Source organism: Pristis pectinata, chromosome 23 (genome assembly GCF_009764475.1).
Source record: "Pristis pectinata isolate sPriPec2 chromosome 23, sPriPec2.1.pri, whole genome shotgun sequence".
Classification (NCBI taxonomy): Eukaryota; Metazoa; Chordata; class Chondrichthyes; order Rhinopristiformes; family Pristidae; genus Pristis; species Pristis pectinata.
In genome coordinates, this window is record NC_067427.1 from 2,146,575 (window position 1) to 2,168,211 (window position 21,637).

The 21,637-nt window shown below is 50.0% G+C and overlaps 2 protein-coding genes across 3 annotated transcripts; one reads left to right on the plus strand and one right to left on the minus strand.

Annotated features, from left to right (window-relative positions):
* Positions 1 to 229: 229 nt before the first annotated feature.
* LOC127582268 (uncharacterized) lies at positions 230 to 7,287 on the minus strand. Its single transcript, XM_052037440.1, has 9 exons — positions 7,253 to 7,287; positions 6,657 to 6,712; positions 5,937 to 6,314; positions 4,920 to 5,034; positions 4,535 to 4,647; positions 2,420 to 2,519; positions 1,917 to 2,038; positions 1,452 to 1,694; positions 230 to 1,176 (listed from the first exon to the last, which is right to left on the minus strand). Exons 1-9 carry the CDS (start codon positions 7,285 to 7,287, stop codon positions 1,070 to 1,072), a joined length of 1,269 nt encoding a protein of 422 aa, XP_051893400.1. The 3' UTR covers positions 230 to 1,069.
* Positions 6,237 to 11,752, plus strand: rpl28 (ribosomal protein L28). 2 transcript variants are annotated; one of them, XM_052037139.1, is made up of 5 exons: positions 6,237 to 6,307; positions 7,404 to 7,492; positions 8,164 to 8,287; positions 9,541 to 9,659; positions 11,606 to 11,752. In XM_052037139.1, exons 2-5 carry the CDS (start codon positions 7,412 to 7,414, stop codon positions 11,693 to 11,695), a joined length of 414 nt encoding a protein of 137 aa, XP_051893099.1. In that variant the 5' UTR covers positions 6,237 to 6,307; positions 7,404 to 7,411; the 3' UTR covers positions 11,696 to 11,752. The 2 variants fall into 2 exon arrangements, with proteins under 2 accessions (XP_051893099.1, XP_051893100.1); XM_052037140.1 differs by lacking the exon at positions 6,237 to 6,307 and adding an exon at positions 6,311 to 6,349.
* The last annotated feature ends 9,885 nt before the right edge of the window (positions 11,753 to 21,637 follow it).

Genomic DNA, 21,637 nt, shown 5'->3' on the forward strand with positions numbered 1-21,637 from the left:
AGAAAGCAGGTGCTTCCTGCAGTGATTCAGACCGGAAGGCAGATGACCCTGGAAGCTATACTAGCTCTGGTATCCTAGTCATTGATTCTTCTGTGAAAGGGATTAAACCAGCAGGTTGCCAGAAGCCCCAGGGTTGGAAATGGTTTGTATCCAATGTTTAAATATCAGCAAATGAAACCCAGTAAATTCACCTATCCTAGGAGCCAAAGTAACTATTGGCATCAGTCAGCATGGTCCATTTGTTTTTATTTAATTTTGGTGAGAATCCACTGCTCATGTTGCAAAAATGATTGGAACATGAACATTTGCAAGAAAATCAGTATTATCAATAATTGTGCACAGTTTGATGAAGTTTAATTCACTATTGCACAACTGCCCAGAAAGTGACAGTAATTCACAGTTTGATCCTAATTCAGGAATTGCTTTGATTAAACAGTTCTCATTTAAACAACATTTATCTGACTAGTGGACCCAATTATGTTTGAAAATATTAAACTCTCACAACTGGCAATCCAAGTTCTGAACAGCCTGCACTCATCAGCTTGGGGTTATGAGCTCACAGGGCAGTGTGCAAGTTAAACACAAGCCTAACCCAATCACCTTGGTCCTTTTGAATTTAGTGCAAAGCTGATTGGCACTTGGCCTGAACAGTGAGGAATTGATTAAAGGTGATTCCTAACACACAGCAATGTGTTTTGAAAATAAGTTAAACTGTGAAACTCAAGATCTATTGTAGCAAAAGACTTGTTATGTTCACCTTTTATAATGGACATCAGGGTCCATGATTAAGTCCCTTATCTAGCAACCTGCAAATTATTGTAGTTTTTGATTACCAGCCTTATTCTCCACAAAATATTATGACCTACAACACAATTTAACAACAGTACAGCCACGTATTGATTAATTGCATTGTGTAAATCCAAACCATTGATAAATCCCCTGCAGTGTGAACTAGTGACATAAAATGGCAGGTAATTTAAGGTTCTTCACGAAACAAGTGGGCATATCACAGATCCAAATTAAACTCTGATGTGACTCTACCTAATGTGGACCGAGGACTTGACTTGGGTCAGCTGTCTTTCAAAGCTGCAGCAGCAACCTGGATTTTCTCATTCAGTTGTTCTGGTGATTTCAGCAGTTCCACCAAGCTGGCGTGAGGCATCTCAAGCAGCATGCCTAGAGATGATTGCAGAGCTGTTAATGTTATAGATCAGGCTGCTCTCTAATCAAAATGTAACATCTGTCAGACAATCTACCAATCACTACCAAATCCCTTTCCTCTCCTCCACCAGCTCACTGTGGCTGCAGTGTGCAAGGTTCACATGACACACTGAAGCAATGCTTCCAGGGCAGCATTTCCCAGATTATCCTGCTACACTCCAGAGTGAACTGTGTCAGGCATAACTTAGTAGTTAAACAAAAACACATTAAATGTCTTTAACCAGCTGTACCTGTTATCTTGCTGGAGTGCTGACTGTATTTAGTGCTGTTAATGTAACAGTATAATTCCTCTCCTAAGTTCTCAGTCTCACTGTCCAGATCACTTCCCTCCTCATTATTTGGGTCAGGGTCTGAGGATCTGTGTGCAGCTGCCTGTGGAAGTGCAGCCTGCGCCCTTTGGACGGCACCTTTCAGTGCCGAGCTGTCAGTCAGCAACATACGGATGGCTGAAGGATCCAATTCCAAAAGCATTCCTGAAAAAGTTTTGTATCGAGTCAAATCAGAACCCTGTTACTGAGAGAGATTAGTTAATATAAATAACAGCTACTTCAATGTGGCAACTAAAAACTATGTGACAGGCAACTCGTACACTGATCAAAGATGAAAGTCCGAATCCGATGTGATCCATTTGTTCTAATCTGAAAATCACTGCACAGTTTGCCATGTGAAGATTTAAAGAAACGAGTTTGCCTCACCTGTGATGTACGCGCAGTTCTCTGGATCAATCTTTTCCACCCGTTCAAAAATCTTCTCTCCGAGCCTCTCCTTCACATTGTCACAGTCCAGATCGGACGCTCCCGTCTCACGCAGCAATTCTCTGAGGGCATGAGAAGCACCGAACTTTACAGGTATGGCACGGGATAATCTGTACGTTGCTTATTCACATCTCAAGACAACATCAAATAAAACATCACAGTACACGGACAACTCTCTCCTGGAGATTGTTCACTCCGAATAGGTTGAAGCATTTCAAGTGCAGCTCCCCGTATCGATCTCCTGCAGACCACTGTTTTGAGCAACAACAACAACCTCACACACATCCTCCCCCAACCCCTGCAGCAGCCCATGTCTTACAGATTTGGTTCTAGCAGGTCACTCAGAGAAGCAAGAACTTGACCTGACACTATCAGAGGGACGCACTTCATTTTATTCCAAAGTCTTTGACAGAATATCAAATATTCCAAACACAAGCACTTACTGCTCAAGTGCTTCCTGGGCAACATGAATCTTCTGTTCCAACAGCTGTGGATCACTGACCAGTTTCTTTACTTCATTCCTGCCCAGCTCCAGCAGCATCCCTGTAAAAACCAGCACATTCGCCTGTCAACATGCAGCACAACATACAGAATGTTAACAGAACTTGCTCCCCCTCTGTCCCTGTTCTCTCCCCTCCTGATCTACCCAGTTCCTCCTACACACACACCCCCATCACCCCGTTTCTTTCTCCCATTCACTCGGTCCCCTCCTCCTGTTTTCCTCCACACCTCCCTTACCTGGTTCCAGGCTCCACCTTCCTCTCCCATCAGATCCCACCGTCTGCAGCCCTCTGTCACCTCCACCTCTCACCTCCCGGCCTCTGTCGCTATCTCCACCCTCCCCTCCTCCATCCACCCATCACCTGCCGGCTCTCGCTCCACCCCTTCCCCCCACCTCTTTACACCGGTTATCTCCCCTCTATCTTTCAGTCCAGAGGAAGGGTCTCGACCCGAAACAGCAACCGTCCATTTCCTCCCACAGATGCTGCCTGACCCACTGAGATCCTCCAGCAGTTTGTTTTTGGCTAACAGAATGTTAATACATTCCAACATTAGGGCAGGCCCGGTAGTGTAGCGGTTAGCGTAACGCTTTACAGCACCAGTGACCCGGGTTCAATTCCGGCCACTGCCCGTAAGGAGTTTGTACGTTCTCCCTGTGTCTGCGTGGGTTTCCTCCCACATTCCAAAGACGTACGGGTTAGGAAGTTGTGGGCGTGCTGTGTTGGCGCCGGAAGCGTGGCGACACTTGCGGGCTGCCCCCAGAACACTCTACGCAAAAGATGCATTTCACTGTGTGTTTCGATGTACATGCGACTAATAAAGAAATCCTATCAAATGAGCAGCTCCCCACTGTGTGTGTAACTCATGTATCCAACCAGGGGTTATCCCCACTTGGGTCACGGTCATTGAAGAAGTCAGGTCACACTTTAAAAAACGAGCCGCTAAATAATCAATAAAGTTTGTTTCCCTGTAGAATCTGTTCAACGGTCCGTAGGTTGTCACCCAAGAGTACTTTGTGAGAAGGAGCTGATCTTGTCCACGCCACTGACAATGGCCCAAAATCTCCATCAAGTTGTCTGGATCTCAGTCATCTTATTGTTAATCCAAAGAACAGAAGGGTTGGGAAGATTCCAACGCTCTGCCCAACTTTCCACCTGATGTACATCCTGCTGTGGCCTTGGACAACCTTCCTCACTGTCCACAACACCAGCAACTTTCAGTTCATCTGCAAAGTTACTAATCATTCCTCCTGCATTCACATCCAAGTCATAGAGTACCACAGCACAGAAACAGGCCCTTCGGCCCATCTAGTCCATGAAGACCTCATCTGCCTAGTCCCATCTACCTGCACCCATCCAAACCCCTCCCATCCATGCACCTATCCAAACCTCTCTTGAATGTTAGAATTGAACCCACATCCACCACTTTCGCTGGCAGCTCGTTCCACACTCTCACCACCCTCTGAGTGAAGAAGTTCCCCCTCAGATTCCCCTTAAATATTTCACCTTCCACCCTAAACCTATGACCTCTAGTTCTAGTCTCACCCAACCTTAGAGGGAAAAGCCTGCATGGACTCACCCTATCTATACCCTTCATAATTTTGTGCACCTCCATAAGATCTCCCCTCATTCTCCTGCACTCCAGGGAATGAAGTCCTAACCTATTCAACCTTTCCCTGTATCTCAGGTCCTCAAGTCCGGGCAACATCCGTGTAAACTTCCTCTGCACTCTTTAATGCACATCACAAGCAGCACCAGTCCCAGCACCGACCCCTGCCGGACACCACTGGTCACAGACTTAAAATCAAAAACACATCCTTCCACCACCACCACCCTCCCCTTGTGTCACCGAGCCAATTTTGGGTCCAATTAGCCAGTTCTCCTTGGACCCCACATGGACCTTTTGGACTAGTGTACCTTGTCAAATGCCCAGCTAGTCGGTATGGACAACATCTATCACCCTGCCTTCAGCAATCAGTTTAGGTATTACAGCACGAAAAGACCTTGTAACATTAAAACAAGCCTTTGACTTCAGGGGGACGTTTTTGGCCACCTAACCTGTTATTTTCTCACTGTGTCCAGTACCGTGAACGTCCACCAGGTCATAGAGCTGGTCACCCAACGAGTCTGTGGAATCCGAATCTGTCTCGTCCTCCACAGTTTGAAACAGACTGGAAGTCAAACAGAATACAGAAATTAACAGGCAGAAAACGTTCGCCCTGAGCAGATTAAATCAGTCGCACTAAATACGCCCCCACCTGCCCCTCCAGAAAAGACATTCAAGCACAAACTGGGGCTAATCCAACACACTCCAGAATGGAACGGATGCTGTGTTAGCATGTCTTAATTTAAATTTATAAGGAAAATACTTAGACCTGACCACAGGCTACACAAGATTTTTCCTTACACACAGCACCCAACACAGATTGCGGTTATGTCTTGCCATTTCTCTGTGGAATCCTGGAGGGTGCTCAGTGCTTTCTGAAGTCCGGCAGACAGCGGCTTCTCACCATCTGACATCTGATCCAGTCCAGGAGCCGGGAGTTCCAGCAACATCCCTGGAAAGAGCTCAAAATAAAACATTTATGCAATTATTTGATCTGTTATATTAGATCTTTACAACTGTTGGGATAAGTTAATCCATTAGGTATCATCTTATTTCACTGTTGACACATTGGGGACATTAAAGCCGGTTTATACCCATCGCAAACTCATCAAACATTCACTGACTTTAACCGGCAGCAAAACCTCCGCTGAACCAGGCGGTGGTTCCAGCCCCTGCAGATCGGGCACAGGTTCAGGGATCGTGTCACAGAGGCTCCCCCCGACCCCCGACCCCCCGACCCCGGACCCCCCGGACCCCCGGACCCCCGACCCCCCGGACCCCCGACCCCCCGACTCCCGGGACCCCCCGACCCCCCCGACCCCCCGGACCCCCCCGACCCCCGACCCCCCGGACCCCCGACCCCCCGGACCCCCGGACCCCCGACCCCCCGACTCCCGGGACCCCCCGACCCCCCGGGACCCCCCCGACCCCCCGGACCCCCGACCCCCCGGACCCCCGACCCCCCGGACCCCCGGACCCCCGACCCCCCGACTCCCGGGACCCCCCGACCCCCCGGGACCCCCCCGACCCCCCGGACCCCCGACCCCCCGGACCCCCGACCCCCCGACTCCCGGGACCCCCCGACCCCCCGGACCCCCGACCCCCCGGACCCCCCCGACCCCCGACCCCCCCGACCCCCGACCCCCCGGACCCCCGACTCCCGGGACCCCCCGACCCCCGGACCCCCGGGACCCCGATCCCCGGACCCCACTGGGCGCCGTCTCCATGGCAACAGACGGTGGTCGTCACCCTGGCGACGCTCCCCTCTCCCCCCCCCGGTACCGGGCCGGCGGCCCCGTCACCCCCATCCCCCGGATCACCCCTGACCCCCGTCCGCGACCCCTGACCCCCGACCTCCGGCTCTGCTGCCGTCCGACGATGGCGGCACCACCCGCTGTCGCGATGCGATCACGTCATCCGGAGAAGGCGGCGCGCGCCGATTGCGTTGCTTCCTCCGCGTCACCCGTGTCCCTCCGCACCGGAAGTAACATAGTCCCGCTGTAAACGGCAGCAGAATCGAACCGGCGGCGCCCCCGCGGGGGGAGCGGCCCCGGGGCCGGACGGAGGCTCCGTGGGTGATTTTTTGGCGGAGGAGGGAAGCGGGCGGCGCGGCGGGGGCGGCGGCCGGGCCCCGGCGGTGAGGCGGCCCGCGGAGGGCGCGCGGGGATAAGGCGGCGCGAGCGGCGGCCTCGCCCTTTCTGGTCCGCGCGCCCGAGGAGCAGGAGGTGACCCCTGGGGGGGGGCCCGGGAAACCCCGCGCCGGGGGGGTGAGGGAGCGCCCGGGGGAGGGAGGGAGGGAGCGCCCGGGGGAGGGAGGGAGGGAGCGCCCGGGGGAGGGAGGGAGGTGAGGGAGTGCCCGGGGGAGGGAGGGAGCGCCTGGGGAGGGAGGGAGGTGAGGGAGCGCCCGGGGGAGGGAGGGAGCGCCCGGGGAGGGAGGGAGGTGAGGGAGCGCCCGGGGGAGGGAGGGAGGGAGCGCCCGGGGGAGGGGGGGAGGGAGCGCCGGGGGAGGGGGGGAGGTGAGGGAGCGCCCGGGGGAGGGGGTGAGGGAGCGCCGGGGGGCGCTCCCTCCCTCACGGGCTGGGCCCCGGGGGTGACGGGGAACGTACGAGGAGCGTTCGGTGTGTCTGGGCCTGGGGATGGGGATGGGGGGGAGGGTCAGGGGATGGGTGGGGGGGGTCAGGGGATGGGTGGGGGGGGTCAGGGGATGGGTGGGGGGGGTCAGGGGGATGGGTGGGGGGGGTCAGAGGGATGGGTGGGGGGGTTCGGGGGATGGGGGGGGAGGGTCAGGGGGATGTGTGGGGGGGGTCAGAGGGATGGGGGGGTCAGGGGATGGGTGGGGAGGGTCAGGGGGATGGGGGGGGGGTCAGGGGATGGGTGGGGGGGTTCGGGGGTCGGGATGGCGGGGAGGGGATCTCACTGAAACCCGCCGGACACTGAGGCCTGGATCGAGTGGACGTGGAGAGGATGTTCCCATCAGTGGGAGAGTCCCGGATCCCAGGGCACAGCCTCAGGACAAAGGGACGTCCCTGTAGAACTGGGATGGGGAGGAATTTCTTCAGCCGGAGGGCAGTGAATCTGTGGGATTCGTTGCCACAGAGGGCGGGGGAGGCCATTGGGTGTATTTAAGGCAGAGATTGATTGGTTCTCGATTGGTGGGGGGTCAGGGTTACGGGGAGAGTGCAGTTGAGAAAAAGAAATCAGCCATGACTGAATGGTGGGGCAGACTTGATGGGCCAAATGGCCTGATTCTGCTCCTATATCTTATGGTCATGGATCCAGCCAAATCTCTGACCCCCTCCCGGTCTCTGTGCCTCCACCCAGGGCTCAAAATGTCGTCGCACCTTCAGTGGATGATCATCCGTAACTGCTCGAGCTTCCTCATCAAGCGGAACAACCAGGTGTACAGCACGGTGAGTGCACAGCCCTGACTCTGGCTGTTTCTGCCCCTTCTGGTAGCTTGGGCTGGGATACAGCCCCCTGTCCACAGCCCAGTGTGTTGGTGATTGTTGATGGGGAGATGTCCTGGTTAACTTGGTCCCATCTGTAATTGAACATTAATTGTGCCAACCTCTCCAGTGTTCCTGCATTTTCAGCCAGCTCTTTACCTTGGTTGGTTTGGCTACCAGTATCCTTGTTAACGACTAAACTGTCTTTAGTGCTTTTACCAAATTCATCTGTTTGCTGTTGAAGCCTTGTCTTTAAGATAAGATTTCTTTATTAGTCACATGTACATCGAAACGCACAGTGAAATACATCTTTTGCGTAGAATGTTCTGGGGGCAGCCCGCAAGTGTCGCCACGCTTCCGGCGCCAACATAGCATGCCCACAACTTCCTAACCTGTACATCTTTGGAATGTGGGAGGAAACCGGAGCACCCGGAGGAAACCCACGCAGACACGGGGAGGACGTACAAACTCTTTACAGACAGTGACTGGAATTGAACCCAGGTCACTGGCGCTGTAATAGCATTACACTACCGTGCTTGCCCTTATTGCTCAAATTGTTTTGATATTAGTTCCCTGCATCTAACTCTGACAGTTGTTTAAATGTTTCACTTTGAACGTATTGACTTTTATTACAGGAACCCAACAACCTGAAGGCCAGAAATTCCTTCCGTTACAATGGACTTATCCACCGTAAAACTGTAGGTGTAGAGCCTGCAGCTGATGGCAAGGGTGTGGTTGTAGTCCTCAAAAAGCGAGCGGGTAGGTGCATTGATCAGTTCCTTGGCTCTGGATTATGTCTTCAAAATGTGTATTTTGTCTTCCACTTGCTCAGTTCAGATAGTTGAGGTACAAAAACTCCAAACGGTTCTGGCCACCACAGAGATGAGACTGCACTGGGGAGGGTGCAGAGGATATTGATGAAGATGCTGCCAGGACTGAGATATTGTGGTTTTGTACAGCAGGGAAACAGCCCTTTTGACCCAACTTGTCCATGCCAAGATGTCTAGCCATGGACCTGTCCAAGTGCCTTTTAAATGTTGTAATTGTGCCCACTTCTACAGCTTCCTCACGCAACTCATTTCATGCACCCACTGCCCTCTGTGTGGAGAAACTTGTCCCTCGGATCCCTTTTTAAATCTTTCACCTTAAAGCTGTGCCCTCTACTTTCAGATTCCCCTTGGCTGAGTAAAATGCTGTCACTGTCTACCCTATCCATGCTTTTCGTTATTTAACCAACCTCTATAAGGTCACCCTTAAGTCTCTGTGCTCCAGGGAAAGAAATCCCAGCCTCTTCTTGTACCCCAAGTCCTCTGGTCCAGCAACATCCTCCTGAATCTTCCCTGCACCCTCCCTTGCTTAATCACATCCTTCCTATAGCTTGGTGACCAGGATTGCACAAATTGAGGAAAGGTTGGTGAACTGGGATTGTTTTGGTGCTGAGGGGAGACTTGATTGAGGAGCAGAGGGGGAATAAGCAGGAAGGTCCCATTTCCCTTAGCAGAGGGCTCAGAAACCAGCGGTAAGGCTTTAAAGTAACATCCTTGCCCAGAGGGTGATGGGTTCTGGACTTGGTCTGAAAGTACGAACCATGCTTGAATATATCGTTAAAGAGCCACAACCAGCAACATTACGGACCCACTGGAAGGTGGATTTAGATGTGGTAACTTCGATCAGAACAGACACTCTGGGGCAGGTGTAGAGACAGAAGCAGGTGTGCTCTCCATGCTCCGTTCAATTCTGATCTGTTACTTCAACCACTTCACTGCACTATCCCCATTTACTTAGACTCCTGGTGGCCCTGTATGCACTTTCTGTGAAACGCCTGCTTTAACAGTAGAGGAATGGCTATGAGTTTGGGTCTTTGATTTGCTATTTTTCACGTGGCCCTGTATAGAACATCCTTTGTTTCTCATTCAAGTCTGGCGTATCTGGGGATAAGTTCAGCCATTTGTAATCTGCTTATACTTTATGTTAAGTTCCGTTCAGTAATTGTTTTTATCTGTTTGATTTAGGTCAAAGGAAACCTGCAACGTCCTACGAAAGGATCACCATCAATAAGAACGGCCGCGCCACCCTGAACAGTTTGCGCCACATCATCCGTAAGAACAACTACCGGAAAGATCTCCGCATGGTAGGAGTTCTGTGCTTTTACCACTGACACCAGCTGCTGGCTGTGATGGAAGTCATTCTGTTTGTTTATTGCTGTTTTCCTTTTATCCAGCTAAGGACCATTGCATGTCCCTGGATTTGTGTGTGTGACAGGTGGCCAGTTGCGTGTCAATACTAGCCTGCCCCTCCCTCTCGTTAGGATTTTTATTGTGGTTCAGTGACTGCAAGCACTCTGCTTGGAGACGGGGATCATACATTCCTAGAGAAACAAAGGACCTCAGGTGCTGGAATCTGGATGAAAAAAACAAGATGCTGGAGGATATGATAGGTGGACAACAGAGGGCAGGCGGGGTGTTCCCTTCTAATCTTCTCCTTTTCCTATTTTCTCCTTGCCAAATTTTTCTCTCCCCGGCCCCCATTGCCACCTGCCTCCTTCCCTGTGACCCATCCCCCGGTGGATCTGCTCTCCCCTCCTCCCTCACACCTGCCCATCACTATCTCTTACCTGCATCTACCTATCACCACCCTGTGCCCACCCCACCTCCCCTCTTCTGTCCACCTATCACTGCTCTGCTTTTCCCTCCTATATACTGGGCTTCCCCTTTTCCTATCTTCGGTCCTGACCCAAAATGTTGACCACCTGCTTTTCTCCACGGATGCTGCCTGGCCTGCAGAGTTCCTCTGGCATCTTGTTTCTTCACAATTATACATTGTTTCCTACGTCACCATAGGATTATTGAACAAGAACAGATTCTTTTTGAAAGAAAGATGCTAAGTTACTGCACAGAAATGAGTGGTTTGTTACCCAGTCTCCATACATTTAATTTGTGGCTTTATTTCGAGCAGAGATTTGAGAATGCTACTTTCCAACCTTATTAGCAATGTTTGAGCTTTTTTTTAATTTTTAATTAAACATCTGCCTGCTGAATCTGTAATGTCTGCCACTGTTTCATCGTTCTCCCCAACCTCTACGTGCCTTTGTCATGGTCATACAGCACAAATCAGGTCCTTTGGCCCACTGAGTCCGTCATACTGTCAACTAACCATCTGATGCTAATTCTACACTAAAACCATTTTGTTCTCCCCCACATTCCCATCAATTGCCCTGGTACTCTGCCGTCGTTGTACAGCACAGAAACAGGCCCTTTGGCCCATAGCCTTCGAAACCTTTTCAATCCATGTGTCTGTCCACCTGTCTTCTAAAAGTACCTGGTTGAGCAGTTCCTCTGGCAGCTCACTCCAGCACCCTCTGTTTAAAAATAAAAGTTGCCCCTCAAGTTCCTAATAAATCTTCACCTCTCACCTTAAACCTATTTACTCTAGTCCTTGATTCCATTTCCCTAGGAAAAAGACTGCACATTCACCCTTTCTATGCCCCTCATGATTTTTCACACCTCTACACAAACACCTCTCTGCACTCCAAGGAAAAAGAAGTCCGAGCCTGTCCAACCTCCCCCCATAACTCGGTCCCTCGAGTCCTGGTAACATCCTGGTAAATCTTTTCTGCGCTCTTTCCAGTTTAATCACATCTTTCCTATAGCAGGGTGACCAAAAGTGAACACTGCACTCCAAGTGGGGCCTCACCAGTATCCTGTACAGCCCCAACATAACCTTCAGACTTCTCTGCTCAGTGCCCTGACTGACGGAGGTCTCTTCACCTCCTCGTCCACCTGTGACTCCACTTTCAGGGAACCATGTACCTGTACTCCCAAGGTCCCTCATGCACCTACACCAGGAACAATTTACAGTGGCCAATTACCCTACCACCCACGTCTTTGGGATGAGGAAGGAAACTTGTTCACACGGGGGAAACCTACAGAGTCACGGAGAATGTGCAATCGGCATCCAGGGTCAGGATTGAACCAGGTCTCTGGAGCTGTGAGGCAGCAGCTCTAGCAGTTTGAGTTATAAATTGTTGGTGTTCAGTGACGGCAGTGACTTTGTGTGACATGTGGCCTTTTCTTGCAGGCTGCACTCCGCCGTGCTAGTGCGATCCTGAAGAGTCAGAAACCCGTTGTGGTCAAAAAGAAACGCACCAGGACAACCAAGAATGCATAAACTTGTAAAGGATTTTGTATACAGTTTATGATAATAAAGGAAGGTTGGAGTGACTTATTCTCTTGTTACCACTTGAATTATCTTCTCCTGAGCTTCTCATTGAGCACAGTGTAAAGCTTTGCAACAAGACTGTATTGAACTTTTTGTGCTTGAAGACACTTTCTAAATTATGTTACGTACCAGCAACAATAGAAATAGAATGAATCACGTTTAAATGTTAGAATCTATTTATTAATAACTACTTGTAATTATAAGAGAAATAAAAATGTTAGGTATCAGACATTGACCCCAAAATAAACTCGAAGTGTGTGTGTGGCAAGTTCCCAAACCCCCAAGTCTAGGAACAGTTCTCAAAGTTCAGTTCAGCAAGTCATGAAGTAGAACAATGAGCAAAGGCTTCTGAAAACCACAGGAGAATGTAGGGAGGAGGAGTTTATGAAATCCACAAGTTCCACGATGGAGCCCATTTGACACCTCAATCTATGATCTCCACTGCTTTGTTCTGAAGTATCTGCCACACCGAGGGCACTCGATATGTGGCCACCCACATATATACCTGCTTCCCAGTACAGGTTAATGACAAAGTGCACTCCACAGATGCCTCCAAAAATCCACACATGGATCGTACAGTGACAGACAACTATTGTGCTTCACTCGTAGATACAGAGTCCGGCAGTCAGTGCTACCAACTCTCTCCTCTCACTCCCTTTGACTGTCTGTGCAACTGCCAGTATGTTCCAGTTTTTTCTACTTGCAGTAGTCAGATAAAGCCACACACACTGCCATTCAGGCATCTTAAAGGGACACTCATCAAACAACAACCTGGGCTCATAACAATTAGTTGGACAAGTTTGCCAAGTATTGGTCAAGGCTGCTTTAATAGTTGTCTCTGTAATCATTTTTGGCTTCTTTGTATTGGAAAATACTAAAGCCTGGATGCTATTAGGAAAACAAAAATGCCAGAAGAACTCAGCCAATAAAACAGCATCCGTGGAAGGCAAGTTGGTGTAAGTAACAGGTGGTGGGGTGGGCACAGTGAGTGGAACAAAGGGAGACCTTGGGTTTGAGGTTGCATCTAATGTCCAGAGTTACATTGCCTGGGAATGTTTACCATTAAGTGCTATTGTACTTGTGAATACATGGACACGGGAGGATCAGCAGCAACAGGGGCCCCCTATTTAGACCTCTCATAAATGTCGTTCTTGGATGGATTCCAGGGCTCGGAGTCTGGGCAGATGAAGGTACAGCTGCCAGTGGTTCAAGTGCATTGGGAAATGGTCAAGAACTCTTGTCAGGGGATAAGACACTCCTGAAGGTTGTAGGGCTGGATGAGGTTACAGAGATAGGAAGGAGGGAGCCCAAAGAGGGATTTGAAAACAAGGATGAGAGTGTTATCTCGCTATTGCTTAACCATGAGCTGGCATAGGTCAGTAACTGAGGTGGACAATGCTGTACTGAGGACCTCAAATTGTTGAAACAGTGACCACCTTCAAAAAAAGGCAGCATCTGACCAGTAACCACTGAAGGATGGCCCTGCTCTCTGCAGCAGGGAACACTTGTTAGGTTCGACCTGTACTGCTGCTTCACGACGGCTGAAAGGCTGTTTTCTAAACCAATGGATTCTGCCCATGTGTTATCATCTTGTGATAGCCCTAAGGGAAACGCAGGGAACATCAGCCACGCTGCCCTTTATAAACCTCATAAAGCATCAGGCTCCGAGTGAGACAGACTATTGAGCAACCTCCTTAACCTTATGCAGTCTCATAATGGTGATTACACTTCCAGATTCCACAATCAAACCACCTCATAATTAAAGCCCACATACTGTTTGCCCTCCTAATTGCCATCCTCATGAGTATTGGCCTTCAGCAACGAATGAAGCAGCACACCATCTGCATGTTGCTTGAGAAAACGACACACTTACCAGATTCTGTCCCATCCAAGCCCAATGGCAGTCCCAGTCAATACTAGGGGAGTTAAAATCGCCTACTATTACACATCTCATGATATTTCCTTCATCAATCCCTACTGACTCCACACTCCTTTTCAAGGTAAATATGTTTATTATTGTCACATGTACCAAGGTACAGTGAAAAACTTGTTTTGCATGCCATCCATACAGATTATTTCATCACAACAGTGCACTGAGGTAGTACAAGGGAAAACAATAACAGAATGCAGAATAAAGTTACAGAGAAAGTGCAGTGCAGGCAGACAATAAGGTGCAAGGCCATAACGAGGTAGATTGTGGGGTCAAAGAGTTCATTTTATTGTACTAGGGAACCGTTCATAGTCTTATAACAGTGGGGTAGAAGCTGTCCTTGAGCCTGGTTGTCCTTGCTTTCTGGTTTTTAATACCTTCTGCCCAATGGGAGGGGGGAGAAGAGAGAATGTCCAGGGTCGGAGAGGCCTTTGATTAAGCTGGCTGCTTCAGATAAGAATCGCATTCTCACCATCCACAACACACGCGATCCCCTGAGGGGGCCCACCGAGTGCGGAACTCAGCCAGGGTGCCCACGGAAACCGCGTGCTCCCTCTCCAAGGACACCCGTGCGTGGACGTAAGCACGGAAGATGGGCAGGCAGGCCGACCGGCCGGAACCCTCGGCCACCCGCCGCCGTGTCCCATGGATAGCCAGCTTGGCCAGGCCCAGCAGAAGACCCACAGGAGATCCTCCACGCGACCCGCCCTGCACTGCACCGGGTGACCGTAGATCAGCAGCGTCGGGCTGAAGTGCAGCCAGAACTTGAGCAGCAGCCCCTTCAGGTACTCAAAGAGGGGCTGCAACCTCTCGCACTCCACGTACACGCGGTACACCGTCTCCTCCCGGCCGCGGAAGTGACAGGTGGCCAGGTGTCGGTGAACTGGCTCAGAAAGTAGTTGCACGGCACGGCCCATTGCAACACCAGGAAGTCAGCAGGTCGGGCAGCATCTATGGAGGGAAATAAACAGTCGACGTTTCGGGCCGAGACCCTTCATCAGGACTTCCTTATCTTCTCTCTCCCTCCTTTCCTAAACAGCGGAGTCACATTCACTACCCCCCAATCCACAGGGAGAATCCCAGAATCTACGGAATCTTTCTTGCTGCAGCATCTCAGCTCCAACGGGCTTCCCGCTGAAGTGGGGCTGGTCTACAGGACAAATGGGAAACTGTTCAACCTACGTCACCCTCTCTCCAGAACCAAGGTTGCTCCAATCTCAGCCACAATGTGGTGGAGCAAATGGAGGCAAGGAAATTGCTGGAAGCTGTGATGAAGGATGTCATAACAGACACCTTGAGCGGAGTCAGTGTAGATTTATGAGGAGAAAATCGTTCAGGTGACGCTGTGTGTGTACAAGTTCAGATGCTCTAAATGCTTCAGTGAACGAGAAGCTAATGAGAGGATGGGCGTCACACTAAACAGCTGCAGAACAATGGTCCCCTACTGACCTTACTGCTGTACAACACTACCCTCCATCAATAAACGTCCAGAGTTTAGAGTCGAGTTTCTCGCCAGATGCACGAGTCCATGTGTGCACAGGAGCAGTGAAAAACTTACTGGCAGCAGCATCACAGGCACAGAGCATCAGATAAGCAGCATTCACAAGAAAAACATAAACATAAATTATACTAAATATGAATTATACTCAACTCTTACAAGAACACAATTAGAACAAAGAAAAAAAGTCCATTTTAGTGAAAGTGGTCATACTGTTGTTAAACTGTAGTATTAGGGCTGTGCCGGTTGGTTCGGGAACTGAATGGTTGAAGGGAAGTAGCTGTTCCTGAACCTGGTGGTGTGGGACTTCAGGCTTCTGTACCTCCTGGTAGCTGCAAGAAGATGGTGGTGGCGAGAATCCTGTAAATGTGGCCATTTCCCCCACGTCAGGAGCCACTTGCCAGTGAGTACCACCATTGACGATGAAGTTCACCACCAGCACAACCTTTGGGTGACTGAGCAAACAGGTTGAATCTTCAAACCTGCCACCAAGTTCACGGTCTACCGGTCAGCAGTCATTCCTGCCCACCTGTGTGCGTCTGAGTCATGGACTGCCTACAGTAGGCACCTCATTCCTCCAAGATCAGTCTGCCTTCCCAGGCCAACATCCCTGTTCCCTCGGTCAGCTCTGGTCTGAGCTCTTGCACAGGGAGAGATCACCAGAGGAAAAGATTCAAGGATATCCTCAAAACTTCCTTGGAGAAAGTACAACTTCCCCACAGAGTCAGCATCCCATGACTGGTCCAAGTGCAGAACTTCCCACCCACCTGCTCCGCCAGGGGCAGAACCGGTAGGTCCAACATTGTGTTTAGCAGTCTCTGGCCACTGTGCTGACCACTGTCCCCTGGATTCACAAACTGTTTAATTAAAACAGAAAATGTTCCAAACACTCAGCTGGCCAGGTAGCTTCTGCAGAGATGAAGAGTTATTGCTTCAGGTCAGGAACCCTTCTTTAGAACTAGGAGAGAGAGATTAAAAAAAGAAAATGTTAAGCAGCAGTGGTGGTGGATAGGACACAGGGAGTATCTGCGATAGGGTCAGGGGAGATCAAATGGATTCATGGAGCAGTAAGAGGGAGATCCTTTGTCCGTTGTGTGTTGCTAACAGGAGGGCAGGGGACCTGCTCAATAGGTCAGGCTACACTAATAGAGTCAGACAGCACGGCAACAGGCCCTTCGGCCCAACTGGTCCATACCCATCCAAGCCAATCCCATTTGCCAGCGTTTGGCCCATGACATTCTAAACTTTTCCTATCCGTGAACCTGTCCAACATTTAAAGTCTTTTAAAAGTTGTTAATGTACCTGCCTCAACCACTTCCTCTGGCAGCTCATTCCTCATACGTACAATCCTCTGTTTAAAAAAAAGTTGTCCCTCAGGTTGCTATTAAATCTCTCCCCTCTCACCTTAAACCTGTGCCCTCTAGTCCTTGATTCCCCAACCCTGGGAAAAAGACGGTGTTGCATTCACCCTTTCTCTGCCCCTCATGATTTTTCACACCTCTAAACAATCACCTCTCTGCACTCCAAGGAAAAACATCCCAGCCTGTCCGACCTCTCCCTATAACTTGGTCCCTCGAGTCCAGGCAGCATCCTCATAAATCTTCTCTGCACTCTTTCCAGTTTAATAACATCTTTCCTATAGCAGGCGACCAAAACTGAACACAATACTCCAAGTGCGGCCTCACCAGCGTCCTGTACAACCGCACCATGACCTCCCAACTTCTATACTCGATGTCCTGACTGATGAAGGCCAGCGTGCCAAATGCCTTCAGTGAACCATGTACGTGTACTCCAATGTCCCTCTGTTCTACAACACTCCCCAGGGCCCTGCCGTTCACTGTGGAAGTCCTACCTGGACTTGATTTTCCAAAATGCAACACCTCACACTTATCTGAATTAAACTCCAAAATAGAACTGAAAAGCTGAGCCAAAGTCAGACAGAGGTGGAATACTTTCAGCAGTAATGATGCAGAGAGAAGGAACAAGTCACCTAATGTTGGAGAATTTGCTACTGAGTCCTGCGGGCTGCAACGTGCCCAGGCAGAAGATGAGATGTTGTTCCTCAAGCTCGCGTTAGGCCTCATGGTCACAGTGCAGGAGGCCACAGACAGGTCCGGGTGGGGGTGGGATGGAGAATTGAAGTGGCAGCCAATGGGAAGCGAAGGGTTGCCCTCACGGACTGAACACAAATCGATCACCAATCTATGCTTGGTTTCTCCAACACGGAGGAGAACACGTGGCGATCTTCCTCTGCGCTGTGACTGAGCAGGTGGCCTGGACAATGGTGGTTTTTAACAATTTTCGAACGCTCTGGAAAGACTTTTGAGAATTATTCACTAAGACAGTGCAGTCCAGTGAAAACTTCCTGTTTCTCTTAAACTCAGAGCTGGTGTTGCAAGTGTGTGGAACATGACACACGGACAATAAGATGCTCTGTTGATAACAGCACACACGATGCAACAAAACATTGCTGATGCTTTCACAGAACTTGGAACAAATCCAGGATTTACTGGGACGTGGAGCCTTGAGCAGAAAGAGCAAGGTTTTAAGGGCGGGATGCACTGGGATGTGTGTGGCACTGTCCTGACCGACAGGATCAGGACCAGATGGTCTCCGAGTGAACAATGGGAAGGAATCGCCTGGAGGCTCTGGGAGCCGGTGAGATGAAATGGACAGAGTAACCCTTTCCAGCATTAATGAGAAACACTTTCTCATTCACACAAACCACCCGGAATTGAAACACGTTCTCATTTCCTCTGAAAACTGGGTGGCAGCTGAATCCAGTGGAGAAACCGAGAATTGATGATGGATCACGACAAAATTTCCAAGCATTATGTGCAGTTCTGGTCGCCCCGTTACAGGAAGGATGTGGAGGCTTTGGAGAGGGTGCAGAAGAGGTTCACCAGGACGCTGCCTGGATTAGAGAGTTTGAGCTGTAAGGAGAGGTTGGACAAACTTAGGTTGTTTTCTCTGGAGCGTCAGAGGCTGAGGGGAGACCTGATAGAAGTTTGTAAAATTATGAGAGGCAGAGATAGGGTAAACAGAATCTTTTTCCCAGGGTAGAAATATCAAGTACTAGAGGACATGCATTTAAGGTGAGAGGGGGAAAGTTTAAAGGAGATATGAGGGGCAAGTTTCTTACACAGAGAGCGGTGGGTTCCTGGAACGGGCTGCCGGGGGTGGGGGTGGAGGCAGATACGATAGAGGTGCTTAGGAGTCTGTTAGACACATGAACATGCAGGAATTGGAGGGATATGAATCACGTACAGGCAGAAGGGATTAGTTTAACTCAGCATCGTGTTCAGCACAGTCATTGTGGGCCGAAGGGCCTGTTCCTGTGCTGTCTATGTTTATGTTCAAAGTGGGCAGATGTGCTTCACGATGCAGTGCAAACTCTGCAAATGTTTGGTTACCCACACGTGCCGACTAGATGGATGTCGGTTAATTGAATCTGGTTAACCGATGTTGACCCAGCTGCCCCCTCGGAACCAGTCCCACTGAAGACCCTGTTACCTCAGCAAGCTGGTTAGTGAAGAGCCGGGAAACTTTCACTGCCTTACAAAATTCATTGTGAATGTTACAGTGAAAAATCATTGCCAGTTGTTACATGATTCACATAAAGTGCTACAAGTTCAATGAGTGTTACAAAATCCACTGCCAAGAATTAAAATAGAAGCACGTATATTTGTTCAGTGGATGCTGATGAGGTCTGGGGCTGTGCAAACTTCATGCTTTCCACAGATGGTCATTGTAAACACCGCTTCTCATTTCAGCAGCTTGAAGGTGCGCTCTCTCTGAGCAATCATTTTCATGTTATCTGTCAACCACTAGAGGGTCCTCAAGGCACGGGGATACCGCGAATGCTTCTCCGCACCATCAGTCAGGGCAGTGAGTGTAGAAGGCGGGATGTCGTGTTGCAGATGTACGAGACATTGGTGGGGCCACATAGAACATCGAACAGTACAGCACAGGAACAAGCCCACAAAAAAAAGCTAACTAAACTAATCCCTTCTGCCTGCACAATGTCCATACTCCTCCATTCCCTGCACATCCACGGGCCTATCCAAGAGCCTCTTAAACACCTCAATCATATCTGCCTCCACCCCCACCCCTGGCAGCCCGTTCCAGGCACCCACCACTCTCTGTGTAAGAAATTTTCCCTGCACATCTCCTTTGAACTTTCCCCTTCTCACCTTAAATGCATGTCCTCTAGTGTTAGATATTTTGACCCTGGGGGAAAGATACCGGCTGTCTACCCTATCTATGTATCTCATAATCTTATAAACCTCTATCAGGTCTCCCCACAGACTTTGTCACTCTGGAGTAAACAACCCAAGTTTGTCCAACCTCTCCTTATAACTCATGCCCTCTAATCCAGGCAGCATCCTGGTGAACCTCTTCCACACCCTCTCCAAAGCCTCCACATCCTTCCCCGTTACAACGGGGCAACCAGAATTGAATGCAGTTCTCCAGATGTGGCCTAACCAGAGTTCTATAAAGCTGCAACATCACTTCCCAACTCTTGAACTCAGTGCCTCGACTAATAATGGCAAGCGTGCCGAACGCCTTCCTTACTGCATTTGGAATATTGTGTTCGGTGTTGGTCACCCAGCTCTAGGAAAGATGCCATTAAGCTGGAAAGAGTGCAAAAAAGATTTACCAGGATGTTGCCGGGAGTCAAGGGCTGAGCTAGAGAGAGAGGTTGAGCAGGTTGGGACTTTACTCATGTTCTGTAAAGGACTGTAGGAGAATGAGGGGTGATCTTATAGAGGTGTATAAAATCATGAGGGGCATTGATAGGGTGAATGCACTCAGTCTTTTTCCCAGGGCTGGGGAATCAAGAACTAGAGGACACAGGTTTAAGGTGAGAGGGGAGAGGTTTAATAGGAACCTGAGGGGCAACTTTTTCCACCTAGAGAGTGGTCCGTACGTGGAACGAGCTGCCAGAGGAAGTGGTTGAGGCAGATAAACTAACAACATTTAAAGGACACAGACAGGTCCATGGATAGGAAAGGTTTAGAGGGATATGGGTCAAACATTGGCAAATGGGATGAGCTTAGATGGGCACCTTAGTCAGCATGGACGAGTTGAGCCGAAGGGCCTGTTTCCATGCTGTCTGACTCCATGACTCTGAATTCACTGGAAGCCAAGCAAACTAACGTCCCCAGTACTACTCGGCTGTCTCTTTGGGCTGTGAATGCTGAGCACATGCCCGACACAAGACTCCTAGAACTATTCTGAGCTCTGTCATGGGAAGACAGAACCAGGCAGGGACAGGAAACGATTCAAGAATGTGCTCAAAGCCTCGCTGAAGAAACCCAACATCCCCACGCACACCAGGGGACCTCTGGCCCACAACACTCAATGCGAAGGAGGAGTATTTGGGGTGGTACTGTGTACCTCCAGGCCGTGCACAGGGAGCACACAGAAGGACCATAAGTGGTGGAAGGAGCGAACCCCTCACAAACTATCCCCCTGCCCACCGCCAGACACTTCTTGCCCCATCTGTGGTTCGCACATTGGCCTCATCAGTCACCTCCGAACCGAGTCACCCTCGATCCCGAGGGACTGCCTGAGAACATGGGCAAGGGTGCACAGGTATCACATCGAAGGTAGGCTTGGAACTTTCCTCAAGCTGTAACTAGGAACGTGTGCAGAAACTGAATTTTTTTGGAAGGTCATGCGAAGGACCACGTATTACATCCCGAGGTCCCTACACACTTCCTTTGTGTGGCGGGTCAAAGCCCCACCCCTCACACCTTCTGAGTCACACTCACGGTCTTACCTGCGATTTCCAGCAATGCTTTTTTTATTGTTTACAGGAAGTGGGCCAGATGTTTTTAACATTTACTGGCATCTGGCCAGGTGTTTTCCCCTGTCAGTTGTATGTTTGGTTCAATGAATAAATCATGACAAAATAAGGTTTAGGTTTGCTGAGTGTAACCAGGTGTGGAGTGCTGAAGCTGGGGTTAAGTTTCCTGGTGTCCCTACCACAATACTCACGACTCCCAAACACCACAGCCAGGCCTCACACTTGGGTGGAAGATCCCAGGGGTCTCCTTCATGTTCATCAACCCACCTCACAGACACAGGTCCTCAGGCCACCTCTGCCTCTTTGTGGGATTCTGTTGTGTGTGAATTCATTCCTATAAATTACCCCTTAGTGTCAGTGAATTGCAAAAAGGATCAAAGGGTCTACTGGGCACACGAGAGAGGATGAGCTGCTCAAACATTGGAGATGTGGATGATTAAACGTCCCCTTGTTTGTTGCATTGCATTTCCAACTCATTGGATGGCAATGCCAAAGAACAAAACCAACCACACTCTCACCGTGGCATCAGTGATCTGATTGTCCAAGAGGGAAGGAAGTCGCAGTTTGATTTTCGGGGATGTGATCATCACTGCGTGGCCAAGTGTTGATTGTCCATCCCTGACTGCCCAAGGTGAGGGAAGGCTGCCTGCT